The 18,312-nt window shown below is 44.1% G+C and overlaps 1 protein-coding gene across 1 annotated transcript in view; it reads right to left on the reverse strand.

The window, feature by feature from the left end:
• The window catches only part of LOC130381348 (collagen alpha-1(XXVIII) chain-like), a 30,837-nt gene that overhangs the window by 6,743 nt on the left and 5,782 nt on the right, over window positions 1-18,312 (reverse strand). Inside the window, exons 6-29 of the mRNA XM_056588882.1 lie at window positions 16,940-16,993; window positions 16,802-16,846; window positions 16,571-16,597; window positions 15,975-16,019; window positions 15,363-15,407; window positions 14,963-15,016; window positions 13,549-13,617; window positions 13,000-13,068; window positions 11,867-11,935; window positions 8,611-8,679; window positions 6,956-7,024; window positions 6,411-6,479; window positions 6,183-6,251; window positions 5,802-5,873; window positions 4,179-4,247; window positions 4,016-4,087; window positions 3,680-3,748; window positions 3,269-3,337; window positions 2,682-2,750; window positions 1,631-1,699; window positions 1,308-1,376; window positions 615-683; window positions 213-281; window positions 44-124 (exon numbers count right to left, since the gene is read on the reverse strand). Coding sequence (XP_056444857.1) covers window positions 44-124; window positions 213-281; window positions 615-683; window positions 1,308-1,376; window positions 1,631-1,699; window positions 2,682-2,750; window positions 3,269-3,337; window positions 3,680-3,748; window positions 4,016-4,087; window positions 4,179-4,247; window positions 5,802-5,873; window positions 6,183-6,251; window positions 6,411-6,479; window positions 6,956-7,024; window positions 8,611-8,679; window positions 11,867-11,935; window positions 13,000-13,068; window positions 13,549-13,617; window positions 14,963-15,016; window positions 15,363-15,407; window positions 15,975-16,019; window positions 16,571-16,597; window positions 16,802-16,846; window positions 16,940-16,993 — 1,530 coding nt within the window. The remainder of the gene's footprint in view (window positions 1-43; window positions 125-212; window positions 282-614; window positions 684-1,307; window positions 1,377-1,630; window positions 1,700-2,681; window positions 2,751-3,268; window positions 3,338-3,679; window positions 3,749-4,015; window positions 4,088-4,178; window positions 4,248-5,801; window positions 5,874-6,182; window positions 6,252-6,410; window positions 6,480-6,955; window positions 7,025-8,610; window positions 8,680-11,866; window positions 11,936-12,999; window positions 13,069-13,548; window positions 13,618-14,962; window positions 15,017-15,362; window positions 15,408-15,974; window positions 16,020-16,570; window positions 16,598-16,801; window positions 16,847-16,939; window positions 16,994-18,312) is intronic.

The raw sequence follows: 18,312 nt of genomic DNA on the forward strand, positions 1-18,312 counted from the left end.
CATGTTCTCCACTTGTCAGCATTAGCATGTTAGCGCATCTTACCGATTCTCCAGGGACGCCGGCATCTCCGAGGTCTCCTCTGATTCCCTTCAGCCCTCTCTCCCCCGCCGAGCCACGGTCCCCCTGTGGCCACATGAACCCTAGGTTACCACCACAAGCACTGCACTCGTGAAAACAGTGTGTTTCCATTTTTACAACCGGGTCCACTCACTTTAGGCCCCTGCACTCCCTCTCCGGGCGGGCCCCTTGGCCCAGACACACCCTGTGACCCCTGGTCCCCCTGAAGAACACGGAGAGAGACAAAGAATGAGATGCAGAATGAATGGATGGGGACTGACAAGTCATCATTTTTAGCATATCTGCCTTTCAAGGGAAATACTATCTGCATTTGTATAATCTTAAAGTAATATATAACAGCAAGACATTGAAATGTGTGCGTTAAAATCAAACCTGTTTTATGTTTAAACTGGATTACATTCTCCAAACCAATCAGGATCGGACATTGTTCTGGTGTTGCCGTCATAGCAATCGTGCTGTATATCGGCATTTAAAGTTGCATCCTTGCTTACTAAATCTCTGACGACAAAGTGTAAGAGCAGGTTTTGGCCCATACCTTGGGTCCCTGAAAGCCTTGTCCTGGGGGCCCAGTGGGTCCCGAAGGCCCTGGTCTTCCATTATTACCCTGCCAAGCAGAGAGGGCACAGAGTAAGTTCACATTCACCATCACCTTCCAGGGTCATCTTCCATGATCAGCAACCTCCTCATCATCCTGGTCGTTACAATTCCCATCACCACCATCACCACCATCACCACCACCACCATCATATGCGTCATACATCGCAAGGTCCATCCCAATTTACAAGTGAAGGAAGACTCCAGCGAATGTACTGGGGAACATTCTTCTGAATTGTTAATTGTGTATCTCATCTGGGTCACTCTGTACTAAACATTCGGAGGACAACGTTCGTCATTTTAATATATGGTTCGCTTTAATATTCTCACTGTTAGCCCATGGCCTTTTTCCTTACGAAGACGAATAACAGTCGCGGGAGTTTTAAGAGTTTCTAGGGACCACTTGGTTAGGCAGACTGTGTCCAAGGACGACGTTGAATACATAAAGAGGGGACTCCTCACTCGTGAACGCTGTTTTGGGTTTATGTTTATGTTCAGCTCTTGGAAACCTTCCTCTGGATAAGCAACTGACACAATTATCCAGGTATGTTTTTTAGAACGGTTGTATGGGTGTTTCGACGAATGAGGTTATTTCTTCTCTGGTTTGAATAAAGTTAAAAAAATTAATGAATACCATTGGTCCTTGAATCCCCTCGCCGATGGGTCCTGGTAAACCTGGCAACCCTCGGAAACCAATATCCCCCTGGAAAGGAAATGAAGCCACAAAAAAAACTTGGAACCAAAGAATACAAATATTGAACTAAATATGACAAATATGATAGCGATTAGAGTCATTTAGATAAATCTGAAACATTTAGAAATATTTACAAGCTGTATTCCTTAGTAAACTGTCCAAAATGCGCACACTTACAGGCAGTGAGAAGACAAAACAACTTAAGGCACTTACACTAACTTGACATTTTCTGTCTGACAGAAATACGTTTTGAGTTTTTGTACCTTTGGTCCTGGGATTCCTACTCCTTCAGGCCCCGGCTCGCCCATGAGGCCCGGTAGTCCGGGAGGGCCCTGAACAGACAGGGTACAGAGGGTTCAACACAAAGACTCACTGGGCTTTCACACAGGAATTCAGGGGCATGCTCGGAAGCTTCTGAAATGCGTTGCATTTCTGGGTAAAACAGGATATTAGTGAGGAACAGAGCAGCAGGGATGTGCTTGGATACCTCAGAATTAGATTGGAGAAAGTGGTATGTCAGACACCGGATTGTTAAGATGAATATGATTGGTGGAAATGTTAAATCCAAGCTTAAGTGAAAAGGTATTTTTATACTCCCTCTATGAAAACTAAAGCCTTATGTCAGTTAAATAAACAAAACACCAACAAAGGTTCTCACCCCATATTCACAAAATTGATTAAATATGTACATATTTTATGCTTAAAATAGTTGTTCATTATGTTTTATTTGTTGAACAGGGGCGTAATAAGAGTGGGGAGAATGATCTTACACAGGGGACAGGTCCCTTCTCTGGTGTCTTTAACACTGCATCAACAACTGACATTTTCATTGCCCTGGGAATTCCTGCGACTCTTTCTCACCGGAACATAGAGAAAATAAACTTTTCTCAGACTAATTAAAATTCACTGCTGACTCCTGTAGAGGTACTTTCCAGTTTATTATTTATTTATGCTAACATAATGTTGCAACACCATAATAATTCTTTTTTGGAATGTGTATTACAAGTAGATACAATCGTGCAATTATTCAGAAGTCACTAAAACTAAATGTTTTCCATTATTTTCACTATTATTTTCCAATGAATTAACATCCTGACCGTACTTACAGCCCACATAGTAATACAACCAAAAAGGCTCTAGCGAGATTAGGCAGGCCTCGAGTTTCACTCTTCTCATTCAATCCCCTTTGGTTTAAGAAAAATCAGGCGCAGAATGTTCAATAAAGAGGCAAAGAAGCTGAGCTCTGGTGGTCTACCATCTGGATGATAGACAGACAGAAGGACAGACGGACGGACCGAGGTCCCAGTGTCTTACCGATGGGCCTGGGAAGCCCTCGCCTTTGGGACCGTAAGGCCCTGATGGACCGGATTCTCCACGGTCCCCCTGGGAAAGAGCACAGGTCTGGGTCAGCTGGCTCCTCCACCGTCTCAATGCCAACACAGGCACCATTACTTCTTTCAGAGACTTCTTTAAAACCTGAGGTGTCTGACCAGCACTACAGTGTGCTACCATTTCAAGGTTTTTTTTAAGGTTTATCGAGATTTCCCTAGATTCGTGCTGGGATAATTGCCTGCTGTATGTGTGTTATTGTAGTGATTCTGTGTGTTCGTGTAGTGATTCTGTCTGAGATTTGTTGTTCTGGATGAAGTTACTCTCTACTCACAGACTGAACACAGTGTGGTGATTCTGTCAGTGTGTTCTGGGTGAAGTATGTTTATGTGTGTGTTGCTTACTGCTGTCTGTTCATACTTTAAATGTTGCTCTTTTTTAACTCTTCTACATGATTTGTGAAAAGCTCAATACAAAATAAATGTGTCATGATATTATTGTGTATTATTATGATTATTATAATATTATTACTTCATGTGTATGCATGCCGTTTCAATATCTGAGCATCCTACCTTGGGACCAGGATGTCCATAACCATTTTCTCCAATAGGACCAGGTGGGCCGGACGGACCGAGATCCCCCTGAAACAGACAATCCACCTCTCGTTATATGAAGTTTGAAGCAGTCGGAACATGCAAACATGCACTACCCTCCCTTTAGGAGATCGACACTGGACTCCTGGGCTGCCAGGATTATAATTTTGGTACTATTTGCTAACGTTTTTGAGACTCAGAGAGATTCAGAGGTTCAGAACGTACACAATCTAGGACCTTGAATTAACCAATTAATGGACAAAGCATCTTGGTCTATAGGATGTCCTTGAACAATTTCCTTTGTTCCAATTAGAGGGCCAAGAACAGGTACAATTGCTCAAATGAGATGGTGTATGAACATTGGACCAATGGGATGGCTTAGAGTCTGACCTTTGGTCCAATGATACCACGGCCAGGGAGTCCTGGTAAACCGAGCCGTCCAGGGATCCCGGGTTCACCCTGTTGAAAAGATTGAGCAAATTATTTAGAATCCCATACATATAGATTATTTTACCATTCAAATTTTCTTTCATCCAGTCCAATAGTAGACAGTTCCAGGTAAAAAATGAAAGGTGCCGCCATGTTTTTGCCCTCATCAATACTTTAAGATAGAAGAATTCTGTTGTTTTGTTGAGCGGCGCTAATTAGCAAATCAAGATTATTGATTGCTATCGATATTATTGTTGAATGGAAAAGAAAGGTAACGCAAATTAGCTTGATGCTAACCTTTGGTCCGGAGGGTCCAGATATCCCAGGAGGACCGGCCAGACCTCTGATCCCTCTCTGACCTTGGTCTCCCTGAGGGAATACCACCGGGAATACCATCATTAATTACCGGCAAGGACATAATGGAAGACGACCAAAGGGAGAGGGAAAAAAACCTTTTTACCTTTTCACCCTGGGTGCCGATTCCAGGAGCACCTTCTGAGCCGCGGAAACCAATAGGGCCAGGTTCTCCCTAGTGGTACAAAGAAACACACACACCAGGCACACACACAATGACGCCAGGTCCTTCAGGGGTCAATATCAGTGATGGGAATAACGGCGTTACTAACAGCTAGGTGTAACGGTTCACAAAAGTCACGGTTCGGTACGTACCTCGGTTTTTAAGTCACGGTACGGTATGGTTCATAGTTAAGGGGGAAATTAAAAAAAACTGCTTGTTTGTAAACAACGGAGAATGGCCGTAGATCAGCAGCAATGAAAACACCTATAAACTTGGTTATGGCATTTGCATTTCTGAATTCCCAGACAGGGGTTGTTATATAAATAGTGTCGTGAGCTGGGTTTGAACAGCTCGTTTTTTTTTCCACAGCAACGGCGATAGTAACACCTGGATGGTGCCTTTTCAAATGCGTGTGCTAGGGATGTGCATTTCTGGCAAAAATACTATTCAAAATTTGCTGAGAAGTATTCGAATAATATTCGAACATCTGTCAATCAAGAACCCCCCACGCACACACGCACACACGTACCTTGGATACACGCAAACACATTGACACAGGGAGAAGCTTTTATGATTTGTATGATATCAATCTGTTTATTTCAACAAATGCGCGATCAACATTCAACATCAAAATTATTTCAACGTGGGCTTAGGCAGATAGACCTACATGCGCCGAAAACCAATCGTTATTTATTTATTTATTTATTTTACTGAACACAGCCTGCATGACGGTGAACTAGACACGTCAAAAAGATAACTTCACACGGTGTGTCTTTTTACAATTTATTTGTTACCAGCATTCGTAGTGTTGATCAGCAGAGAAATAGTCCGCCAAAGACGTTGACGACGCTTAGCAACCGAGGACGCTGGGGTTGATAAATTACCATAACCGGACTACATGCGTGATACAACAGAAAAAAAAGTAGTATACTTTGGCTAAACAGTCCGGGTGGATCTCCGACTTCAAGTTTTAAATTCTGCATCGCAAAACAAGGTTTTACATTCGCCATTTTAACGCTATGTACGCCACATTTACATACCACGGTACACCTCTGTTACCGCACCGAAGTGCCTGTACCGTGACGGTTCGGTAAAAATACGTGTAACGTTACACCCCTACTAACAGCGTTACTATTTACTATCAGAGATAGAGTTGAGCAGGTTACACAAATTCAAAAGCGCGCATTGTTGGACACACAACGACACAAGTGAGTCAACGAGAAACAGGAATGGCAAGGCCAAATAATTCAATAATCGCAAATAATCCAAAAGTAGCTTTCTTTAAATGGAAGCGTAGCCAATATTTCTCCCTCCAAGAAATTGAAGGAACAAGTGTAGTCGTGAAATGCATGTTATGCAAGGGACAATTTGTATTTCATTTTTATGTACTTAAAGTACAATAGTTTCTTTCCTTAGTTACTTTCATAATTTGTAACAGAGTAATTAATTTAGTTAATTTTTGGGAGCAGTAACTAGTAACTGTAACTAATAACTTTTTTTCAGTAACTTGCCTAACACTGGTCAATATGCTATCCTGGTCCTAACTGGACGAACAGGGGAGTGTACCTTCTGGCCAGGAGACCCGTCTTCTCCTGGAAGGCCTGGTAGACCCCCCAATCCTGTGGACCCGGGTTCACCCTGAGGACAGAGGGCGTTAGTTATCAGTTATCACTCACTTATCAATCTATTGACAAACTACTGGATTAGTCCCTGTCCCATCACAGAATCAAGAATGCTTATACGTCTCTCAGGATGAACATTAATGAATCGCTTCGTGTCAGTTCATGACATTAAAAGAGCCTCCTCTTCAAAGTTTACCGGATTGGTGATTCATTAACCAACCCCAGCTTCCCAAGCAGAATTTTGGCACACAATTGAACCTTGAAGAGAAAATCGGAAGGCAAAATTGTTGGAGTGGTCGACCAACTTCACAGAGCGTTGGATCACCTTTCCTCCCGGTTCCCCTGCCCCTCGTTCTCCTGTGGCCCCCACTTCTCCTGGAAACCCTTGGTCGCCCTGTCGGATGAAAAACAACACAAGCACTTCTTTAAAGAGATGACAACGGGATTGCATTAGACCGTGAATAATGAACCATGTCTGATCCAATCATGTGCCTCGCTTTAGTGTCGGATCATAGCAGTCTAAAAGTACCAATCAAGTCAAAAACATACAAACCTTAGATCCAGGGAGACCCTCACCTGGGGGTCCCCTTATTCCTGATGGCCCCCGAGGGCCCTCCACGCCCTGGAAGAACCACAAGAAACAGAAGTAAGAATGTGTGCCGTTATTAATGAGTTGTATGTGAACCACTAGAGTGGACGGTTAAACTATGATTGACACTTTGAAAGCACAATGAATTAGCTCAAGTGGAAGAAGAAGAAGAAGAAGAAGAAGAAGAAGAAGAAGAAGAAGAAGAAGAAGAAGAAGAAGAAGAAGAAGAAGAAGAAGAAGAAGAAGAAGAAGAAGAAGTTCAGAAGAAGAAGAAGAAGTTCAGAAGAAGAAGAAGAAGAAGTTCAGAAGAAGAAGAAGAAGAAGAAGAAGAAGAAGAAGAAGAAGAAGAAGAAGAAGAAGAAGAAGAAGAAGAAGGAGGAGGAGGAGGAGGAGGAGGAGGAGGGGGAGGGGGAGGGGGAGGGGGAGGAGGAGGAGGAGGAGGAGGAGGAGGAGGAGGGGGAGGGGGAGGAGGAGGAGAAGAAAAGGAAGAACGAGTTTGATGAACACACCTTCTCTCCTTGAATTCCAGCCCCGGTGAGGCCAAGTGGCCCGGGAAGACCTGGAGAGCCATAGTCCCCCTACAGGTGAGGAGAATAATTGCAGGTTAATGAGGTTCACATTGGGGGGGGTGTCTAGCTTTAGCGAAACAAAGAAAATCAAAGCAGAGACATAATTGATGACATGAGAAAACTCTAAATTATTGCTTACAACCAATTCCCGATGCGTTCATCAAAACCAGAGATAATGTTTGTCTTCTGTGCATTCTACACATCTATTTCTAAATTTCCTTTTCCAGAACCCTTCATACTGAACACTGGGATTATATCCGCTATAATGTCAAGGCCATCAACATCTGTTGACACAGTGCCCATCACACAGCAGCACACTGCCTTGATGCTTACTTTTCATACTGAAACCAAAGCACTGTCATTATACCCCTTGGATGGAATTGCACCACAAAACCTGAGGGAAGACCTACCGGAACAATCCGGAACAATCTGTGACATTTCTCTCCGCGGCTTTACATGTGCGCTGTTCTCTCTCTTTATTTTATTAATTTCTTGGAATACATTCAATTCCTGTGTTGAAACCACACAGTTTGGTCCAAGTATTTGTTATGCCTAAATAATAATTACGCATTCAATTCATAAGTGGTTTATGAACAAAACAAATGCCACATTTTGGCATGAAGAGTAGTGCCAGCAATAATATACACAGAAAATATGCATAGATAATTACTGTTTGACGGTAATACCCATTCGATATTTAATAGTGATCTGTAAGAAGTCTGTAGTTAACATAATTTTTCTAACTTTGCTTTTAACGGAACAGCTTGCCTAATTCCAAATAGTATTTTCTTCAACTTATTTCGAAGATGATGCATATTCATATCAATTCATCAATATTGATTGCGCAAATGGAAAAATAAAGAGGCTGTACAGAGGCTGTACAGACTAGCAAAATGACCATCTAGTCGACCAGCATACTGACCAACTAGTCGACTAGCCAACTGACCAACTAGTCGACTAGCACACTGACCAACTAGTCATCTAGCATACTGACCAACTTGTCGACTAGCCCAATGACCAACTAGTTGACTAGCATACTGACCAACGAGTCATCTAGCATACTGACCAACTAGTCGACTAGCCCACTGACCAACTAGTCGACTAGCATACTAACTTATCAGTCGACTAGCATACTGACCAACTAGTTGACTAGCATGCTGACCAACTAGTTGACGAGCCAACTGAAAAATTTGTCGACGAGCAAACTGAACAACTAGTCGACTAGCATACTGACCAACTAGTCGACTAGCAAACTGACCAACTAGTCGATTAGCATACTGACCAACTAGTCGACTAGCAAACTGACCAACTAGTCGATTATAATACTGACCAACAAGTCGACTAGCATACTGAACAACTAGTCGACTAGCAAACTGAACAACTAGTCGACTAGCATACTGACCAATTAGTTGACTAGCAAACTGACCAACTAGTCGACCAGCATGCTGATCAACTAGTAAACTAGAATACTGACTTATTAGCCGACTAGCATACTGACCAACTAGACAACTAGCATACTGACCATCTAATAGACTAGCCAACTGACCAACGAGTCTACTAGCCAACTGACCAACTAGTCGAGTGACCTACAGTACCTTGTCCCCTTTGATTCCAGCCCCGACCATTCCTCTCGGGCCCCGGGGCCCCTCCTGGCCTCGCTCGCCCTAGAAAAAAACACAGAGCGAGAGAGAGAGAGAGAGAGAGAGAGAGAGAGAGAGAGAGAGAGAGAGAGAGAGAGAGAGAGAGAGAGAGAGAGAGAGAGAGAGAGAGAGAGAGAGAGAGAGAGAGAGAGAGACAGAGAGAGAGAGAGAGATAATCAGACTGTCATTTTCTATGGAACATTTCCAGCTAATAATAACAAACAAATAACACCCAAAACAATCATCTTTTATGTGACAAAATACGAACGTCCACAGTCATTTTGGTATATGAATATTAATAAAATCAGTCTGGTTTTAGTGTCTGTGGGACCCTACTGTTCACAGAGTCTGTTACTGATCAATTTAATCCCAAACAGGATTAATGTATCTTTCCCAGGGAAAACGTGACAGAAAAAAATTGGCAGGATAATCAAACCCATTTCGGCAGGATAATTACTTTTTATTATTATGTGTTTTGTTGTCTCATCTGGGATGTCAACAATAAGATAAGCTTATAATGTCGCTGCAGACAAGTAAACAACACTAAAAACCGATCGTAGAGACATTGCTATCTCTAGTTAAAACCACGTAATTTAAATCATGAAATGTATCGACTATTCGCACAAAACAAGTGTTTTGCTTCTCTGAGATTCCAGTATTTGAAGTATCAAAACATACGCTTGATGAGGGATTCGCTCTCTAATCCAAGTTGGCACAGAGTACAGAAAGAGGAGGGTTTAGCCATTATTATACTGTGTCCACAAACAACAACGTCTTCTTTCCGAGCAGAGCACTATAAACGACTTGGCCCTGTTCTCTCTCTCTGTGTACCGAAGGTCACACACAAGGGACTCCTAGTCGTTTATCAGACTCCTTATCCAAAGTGATTTACATTGAATTAAAATACAGGTCATTAAGGAGCAGGTAGTGGTTAAGGCCTCAACATTGTTCTGCTTAGGTACGTAAGCTAAGGTAAGTAAAACTAAGGTTGGTAAGCTGTAGCTTTGAAGTCAGAAGTTGTGCTCAAAGCCCTGATTGTCAATTGATCAATCGGTAAGCCGCAACATCAAGGTGAATGTCGCTTTGCTGTGAGGAAGGAAAATGTTTAGGGTGTGGGACTTCAAGCCATAAGGAGCCTTTGACTGATCGGCATTTTCGTGAAAGGGCTCTGCAACCAAGTCTCTATATGTTACACGCTGATGTCTGCAACCATGTCGCTATGTTACGTGCTGCAGTCATTCAAGGTCATCTTGCTCAAGGATGACTATGGGCTGGGCAGCGTGGGGACACTGGGGATTGAACTCCTTCTGGCCTTGGAGTCCTACACTCTAAACACACCATTTCCCTACCCACCACAACCTCAACATCTATCTCCGTGTTCGACTCTGTGGCTCTGAGCTGTTAAACCAGGCACCGCGCGAAGGATCCGGAACACGCCTGGACGCGCAGCCGAGAACACCTGGTGCTGAAGATAGTGCCGTCGCAAAGGGGGTTTCGGAAGAGCCACTGGGTTTGATTCCCAACATATCCTTGCATTTAAACTAATTATCCCAAGAATTTTGTATTGCCTTGTTTTGCACCATTTCAAATAGATTACCTTTTTGATTTCAAATTGAATTCTGTTTGATTCCCTTTATTATGTGACGGTGTACCGGAGTCCACCGTAAAAAAAACCTGTTTGTTCTCTCAAGGGGTTGGAGATCTTAGGAAGGATGGGGCTGAGGTTTTTCTGCATGTGGGGGGAATGGTGGGAGGGGGGTTGTGAGGTGTGAAAGGAAGCGTGCCCCACCTCTCCTCCACCTCCTCCACAGCTACCACCAGCACCACCTCCTCCAGTGCCAAGAGGAGCTACATCAGATGATGTATGGGCCGACTGTGGTGGTGGTTGTGGGAGAGTTTAATAAAAGATTTGTCTGTGAATAACGGTTTTACAGGGACCTCGGCCGTCCGCCAAAAGCAATAACGCGTCGTCCTTACGCGGCTCACGTGAACCTCAGCACAGCCAGGTTCTATGGTCTCACACGCGGGGGCCTGGGGGTGGACAGGGGCACCTGGATGTGCAGAAGCAATGACAGGGTTCGAGGTGGGACCTGCATCTGTAATTGCTCAACCCTACCGCTCTTGTAGGGTAAGTGTGTGTGTGTGTGTGTGTGTGTGTGTGTGTGTGTGTGTGTGTGTGTGTGTGTGTGTGTGTGTGTGTGTGTGTGTGTGTGTGTGTGTGTGTGTGTGTGTGTGTGTGTGTGTGTGTGTGTGTGTGTGTGTGTAGGGGGGCAAGGGGAGGTGTACTTGTGTAGGATTGTGTTTTATAGTCTAACATGGGAGGTGGGGTTGGGCCACTGGATGTACAGATAAAATGACAGGGTTCAAGGTGGGACACAATCTGTAATTGTCAAACCCTAAAGGTTAGTGAGAGTTTGTGTGTGTGTGTGTGTGTGTGTGTGTGTGTGTGTGTGTGTGTGTGTGTGTGTCTGTGTGTGTTTGTGTGTGTGTGGGGGGGTGTCAGTCAAGGTGTGTGTGTGTGTATGTATGTGGGGTGTGGGTGGGTGATTGTGTGTGTGTGCGTGTGTGTGCGCATGTGAGTGAGAGGACGTGTCTTTGCAAAATCCCCCCTGCACGGTGGTATCAGCGATGGAATTTCAGTGTTGTCTGCCAGGTCCTTGTAAAAACAAAAATATGCAAATATTTAATTACAGAACAAAGTCAAGAATGGGAACCGCGTGTGCGAGCGTGTGAGTGTGTGTCTGTCCCTTGTGTGGTTGAATTTATGAGTGTATGCACATGTGTTTGTGTTTGAGAGTGGGCTTCCCATGAAAATGCAAATGTAATGTATACTTCCATTAATGTTCCGGAAATCATTAAATGCTACAGCTGCAATCATTTCCTCTGTTTTCTAATGTAATTATATCATGCGATAATAACGATGATAACACGGATATTCCATAAAATGACACGAGGAACATTGTGGGAGATTTCCCTTCCTTCACGGGACAAAGGAACACATCGGTGGTCGGACGAATTAATCGGATCAATGCAGCACGGAGACATCGGAAACGTCTGGCGTTCCGGATCATCTGTAGATCACAGCTCCGCGTCTTTCTCTGGGATCTGAAGCCCAGACGCTCCCCAGATGTTTAGCTACGGGGGGGGGGTCCGGGGAAGGGAAATTGGGAACGAGAGAAATGGAACGCGATGAAGGAAATGCGTGACTTACTTTGGACCCCGGTAGGCCCTCGCCGAGGGGCCCCTTCTCCCCTTGGACCCCCTGTGGCCCTTGAGGCCCCTGGGGAAAAGTAAACAAACAAACAAACAAACAAACAAACAAACAAACAAACATCGTTTAGTAGGTGTAACCTGGGAACAGACCATTTTTACCCGAAACTCTGGTAATTGGTCAAGGACAATGTCATTGGTTGAAATGACAGAAGCCGCAACGCGATTCGCTAGCTCCCCCATCAGGCAGTAGCTGGCACTAGCTTCCTCTGAACACTGTTTTGTATGTTTAAATGAACATCTTTGAACCTCGAAGGGCATTATCCCGCTTGCACGGTCGCTTGCCAAAGAAAATAAATTTAGACCATTCATTTATATTTTCGTGCGTTTTACAATCCAAATATAAAGTTTTTCACTGTTTCCCTGGTAACGCCTGAGGTTTTGACTGATTCCTGGAGCAACAATTACCCTCCCGTAAGGTTCTAATGCAACGGATCGTTGTTCACTACTCCAGTACTTAGGACGGACCTTAGCTACGACTTGGCAACGGGAGGTTTTCTAGTCCGCTCAGCTATTAGCCAGAGAGCTAACGTTATGCATTGTACATATTTATAATTTGAAATTCGTCCCAGCCTTTATACCACATATACTCTAGGGTCTATAGCATATACCCGCCTTGTCTGATTACAGTTTAATTCATTTTTAACAAATTAGCAGCTCTCGTTTTGAAGACGGAATCACCGCTCCTCTCGTTTCAATGGGAAACGTGACTGTCTATGCTTTCAACATAAAGTGTACATATTTATAATTTGAAATTCCTCCCAGCCTTTATACCACAGATACTATCAGGTCTATAGCATATAACCGCGTTTTCTGATTACAGTTCAATGCATTTTTCTCAATTTACCATCTCTCCTTTTGAAGGCTGAACCGACAATTTGACTGGAAGGTGTCCGTATATCAGGTAGATATATACATATTCAACTATACAATGCCATTCAAAATCGTCAGTATTTTTTACAGGACGTTGAAAATGTCTGAAATCCCATTTCCATTTATTAATTTCTTTCATGTTTTTTCAAGGTTGTTTCCAGGTTTTGTCAAGAGGAACTTAAACCACATGGTCCTACTCACCGGTGGTCCGTGCTCCCCAAGGCCCGGAGGGCCGGGTGGGCCCAGTCGTCCCTGGAAACCGATGTCACCCTGCACAGTAGAGGTGGAGGAGGAGGAGGAGGAGGGGGAGGAGGAGGAAGAGGAGGGGGAGGTAGAGGATGAGGTAAGGGAGGAGAATAAATCAGAGGCAGAGTAGGGGGAGGAAGAAGCGGAGAAGAAAGAGGAGGACAAGGACAAGGGGGAAGATGAGCAAGGAGGAGGGGAAGAAGGAGGACGATTAGAAGGAGGAGAAGGGAGGAGGAGGGGTGGTGAAGGAAGAGGAGGAGGATGAGTGAGGGGAGGCATATAAGGAGGAGGAGGTGGTAGGGTAGGAAGCAGAACGTGAGGAAGAGCAGGATGGGAGGATGGTGGATGATTAGAAGGAGGAGTAGGGAGGAGGAGGGGTGGTTGAGGAAGAGGAGGAGGAGAATGATGGGGAGGAGGAAAAGAAGACACACAGATGAGGTCAGTGACCGTCCTTCAACTTCCTCCATGCGATGATCTTCTGCTACAGACGGGAGAGAGTGTCACCTTGGGTCCTGCCAGTCCGATCCCGGTCTCCCCCTGGACCCCAGGTGGTCCTGAGAGTCCCCGGTCCCCCTGAGAGAAGAGAGAGGGTAGGGGACAGACATGAACCAGGTGAAGACAAAGAAACACATGGACACGCAAATATACTATGATGGACAAGTGCCTTCATGCATATAGGCTCAATGTGGAACCCTGGTCTGTGGCGGGGTAAGACCACGTGAGAGCAATAGGTTTACACACACACATACAGAGACACACACACACACACACACACACACACACACATACAGACAGACACAGACATAAAGAAACACACATGCACACCCATTCAAACACATTCACGCGCATGCACACACATTCACGCGCATACACATTCACACACAACCAAACAAACAGACACGCACACATATGGTGGTCCTTGCCTGGTCATAAATCACCAGGCAAGGATACAGGAAACAGAAAAAGGCTCAAGGAACCATCTAGTAGCTAGCATACCTGTGTTTAGTGCTTCCTTCATTTCCTTTATTTCGTTTTTTTGCCTCCTCCCCCGTTGCTGGTTTGGGCAAGTCAGGGCCCGGGGTTGGTGAGCCAGACATTAGCTTATGGCGGTTGACATTTAGACGATGCATACATACATTCTTCCTAAACCATTAGGGCGGGGTTACACTGAGCTGCCAGTATGCGCTGCTCTTCCCCTTGCTGACGGCCGAAGCGCTTGTACGTAGCTGAATGAGAGGCTAATAGCCTGACAGACTAATGACAGGCCGCGCTGACCCCCTTGTTGAGGGGAGAGGGGTTTAAAATGATTGCCTGGTGATTGACTGACAGCGAGTCACAAGTATGTCTATCGGAAAGTTGCTAATGATATACAAGTCCACACGCACGTACAATGCTCGGTGAGGTATGTAGGCTGACTTCTAAGGCGCACATGCGTGTGTCAGGACGCAGCTGGTGTCTGGAATAATTTGAGCCAGATTTATTCAAATCCGATTTCACCTTCGTGGTTGGTCTGCTGTGGTGAGCGGTTGGGGCGGGAAAATAAATTCAAAGAACACCTGTTTGTCTTCAAATATTATTTTTTAACAAAACTAGCTAAACCTTTGAGCTATAATTGACATTCCAGACAAACGTTAACACCCTTTCTTTGAGATGATAAATCTACCGTGGCGGAGTCTTTGATATTTGACGTAAAACCTATTTGAAACCTAACGCTTGTGTTAAGTAGGCCTACAGACGTACCACCAAGGTCTCCTGTAAGTGCTTTGACCAGGAGAAGCTAGAGCGCTGTACCCAATAGCGTTGTAAATTCACAAGAACTGATGAAGGCAGAAAACCTAAATGCTGCAGTGTTTTTGGTAGATTCTTCGGAATATGTTTTAAAGTTGTTTTTTGTAACACTGAACCAGGAAGTACTTACTTTGCGTCCGAGAGGACCTTCAGGGCCGATGTCACCGGGGGGACCGGCCAGACCCTGAGAAAGAACCGGAAGATGTTACTCTGAAAAGCACTGTGGATCTCCATAAAGCCAGTGTGGATCCCACACTAGAATCAGAACCAGCCACACCGACAAAACATACCATACGTTTAACTTATTCAAAGGTACACCCTTGTCGACACAGCTTGGCTATTTGTTGCTGAATCAACATAGTTCTGATCAAATCTCTTAGCATAAATCAGTACACACAATATTGAATACAATGCTTAATATAAATTAGGTTCATATTGCCAATGAAAAGGTGGGAAAGGGGGGGCATTCTTCATAACGTGTTTTAATAAAGATGTAAATAACAAGCGATGGATCAGAATATAAAGTTCACCTGTAGTCCCCGGATTCCTCGGTTCCCGATGGGGCCCTCCACACCCTGGTCAACGATACAGTCAGTTAGCTAACATCATACATAATGCGTCTATGCTTAAAGCATTTCAGCAGACGGTTTTATCCAATCAGAGTGCAACCAACACATCAAAACGGTTGATTTACTTCTTTCAGTGCTTTATTTTGACAAACGGATACTAAGAAAACATGGGGGGCATCTAGAAAAACGTCCTTATTATCCCTTACTATAACCCTTGTAATAATCATAAAGCACAAGAACTTTGCCATCAACAATCACTCTAAAAATTTGCTGAATACTTACTCATCCTAGTTGTTAATAGGAAATTTTCATAAAGCTGATTAGCTAATTGTGATTTGTATTTGTGTTTTTATATTCATTAGAGTTGTTCCTCTTATATGTTAATGAAAAGGAAGATAAAGTGAGTTCACCACAGAGCTGATGTTCGCTGTATCAACCCCAGGAAATATTTGCTAATTATAGATGAAAACATTGTGTTCCAGGTGTAAAGAGAGCTAAAGTTAACTACCTTTCAGCTCAATGGGACAGGGAAATAATGGTGGCTTTCAGTCGGAAAATGAAAGTGCAACTTACCCGTTCGCCTTTAATGCCAGGTGTTCCACATTCTCCCCTTTCTCCCTGAAAACACACAAAACATAACAACAGTTATCTTCACAAGGAATTTCAGGGCGCACTTGTTGGGAAACACCAATATGAGTTCTTATTCTGTTAATGATGGACAATGGGGTTTTGACATTTGTCAATGTCTGTACGTGTTATACGGGCATATTGTATAACAGATTTAAAAAAAGTGTGTGTTCTTGTCTCAACTTGCTCGGCCAAATCTCCTGGGAATTAAGCAACACTGCCTGGCTTTATAAATCTAACGGTTAACCCCTTCCGAGTGTTGCACGGAATGTGAATATAAATTAACGTTTGAATACTTATGATGAAGCTGAACTCCATCCACCAGCGACGTCTTTGAAGACTTTACTTAACGTTTAAAAAGTAGGCTAACATCCAATAACGCCAGCCCTTTAGAGTCTAGAATCTTCCAAGCTTCCTCTCCTCGTCTCCTCACAGTCATCTACATGTTTTTCTGGGAATCAGGGGAGCCGTGTGACTCGAAGCAAACAAAACAAACACACAAACAAATATTGAAAGTATCTCGAATAGAGTCGACAGCACACCTTCTCTCCTTTGTAGCCGGATTTCCCCTGTGGTGACACAACAAAAAACAGAGAGAGCTATGAGTGGGCAATCCGACAGCAATCAAAAACACCACAGAAGCATTGAACAAAGAACTTTTTAGCAAACAACAATGGACTCTGATTCTTAAATATCCATTTGGGTTTCATAGTCACGAGCGCAGGATTTACATGCTCTGTGTGTAAATATAAAATGCTTCGACTTGTTCTCACCTCGGAGCCGTCGCGACCAGGGAGTCCGCTAAGTCCGCTCTCTCCCTGGGGTCAAAAGGTCGACATTCAGCAGACACTCAAAGACGGCCTCACAAAAACGATAATGTATGCATTCGAAACAACGACAGGACGTAGTACCTTAAAACCTTTGATACCTGGGGTTCCATCTTCGCCTGAACGCCCCTTCTTGCCCTGTGGAGTCCGCCACGCCGGTGACATTTAAACATCCATTATTAATGCAAGCAGAAACACACGGGATACAATCCAATCCCACACACACTGCTCTAAGACAGCCAGTTTGTTGTGGATTGTGGGTGTGTATGCGTTTGTATGGGTACATGTTTATGTGTGGTTTGCCTGTTTGTGTGTGTGTGTGTGTGTGTGTGTGTGTGTGTGTGTGTGTGTGTGTGTGTGTGTGTGTGTGTGTGTGTGTGTGTGTGTGTGTGTGTGTGTGTGTGTGTGTGTGTGTGTGTGTGGTGTGTGCGTGCGTGCGTGTGTGTGTGCGGTTTGTCCGTGTGTGATTATATGTGTATGGTGTTTCCTCTGTGTGTGTGTGTGTGTATTATAAGTCGTGGCTTAGTGTTTGTGTTTTTTTTTCCTGTTTGTGTGTGTGTGTGTCTGTGTGTGTATAATCATCCTCTGCCTGTGTGTTTGTGTGTGATTTTCCTGTGTGTGTGTGTGTGTGTGTGTGCGTTAATCACCTGTATGTGTATGTGTTTGCTCCATATGTTTGGCATGATATTAGATAGGACTTATAGAGAGACTTATGCGTTGCTTTGGCCAATTAAGGCTTTACGAGGGGGGCCTGCCCGTTATTCCGACACCTCATTGTTCCGACGTCTCAATGGTCCGAAATATTTCCCATTCGATCGACATGCCACTATGCCGACGGTTCAATGTTACGAAAACGGAACCCATTGATCCAAAGGGCCGTTTGTCCGACTTTCCAAAAAGGAGGCGCATTAGGCCGACGGTTCAATATGCCGAATAGGCCTACATATAAAGAGTTTTATCCTCGCTCGTGCTCTTTTGTCACTTTGCTCTCCAATATTCATCGTGAACGTGATATGTAGGCCTTAGGTTGTATTTTGGTGCTTAGTGTGAGAGAGAGAGAGAGGTATACAACTCTTTATATGTAGGCCTATTCGGCATATTGAACCGTCGGCCTAATGCGCCTCTTGTTTGACTTATCGGACAAACGGCCCTTCGGAACAATGGGTTCCGTTTTCGTAACATTGAACCGTCGGCATAGTATGTCGATCTAATGGGAAATATTTCTGACCATTGAGACGTCGGAACAATGAGGCGTCGGAATTACGGCATGGCACCTTACGAGGTTCATTACCTCTTCCCATCCTGTTGGGAGCACATCTAAGCACTAATGCCTACACTCAGCTAACAGAGTCACTCTCACTCCCCTTACAAGTCATAAAACAACATGGCCGCCTCTGAACACGGTGAGAAACCATGTTCAGAGGATAAAGGAAATGTATGCAATAAGAGTGAAACCG

This window comes from Gadus chalcogrammus, chromosome 4 (genome assembly GCF_026213295.1).
Source record: "Gadus chalcogrammus isolate NIFS_2021 chromosome 4, NIFS_Gcha_1.0, whole genome shotgun sequence".
Lineage (NCBI taxonomy): Eukaryota > Metazoa > Chordata > Actinopteri > Gadiformes > Gadidae > Gadus > Gadus chalcogrammus.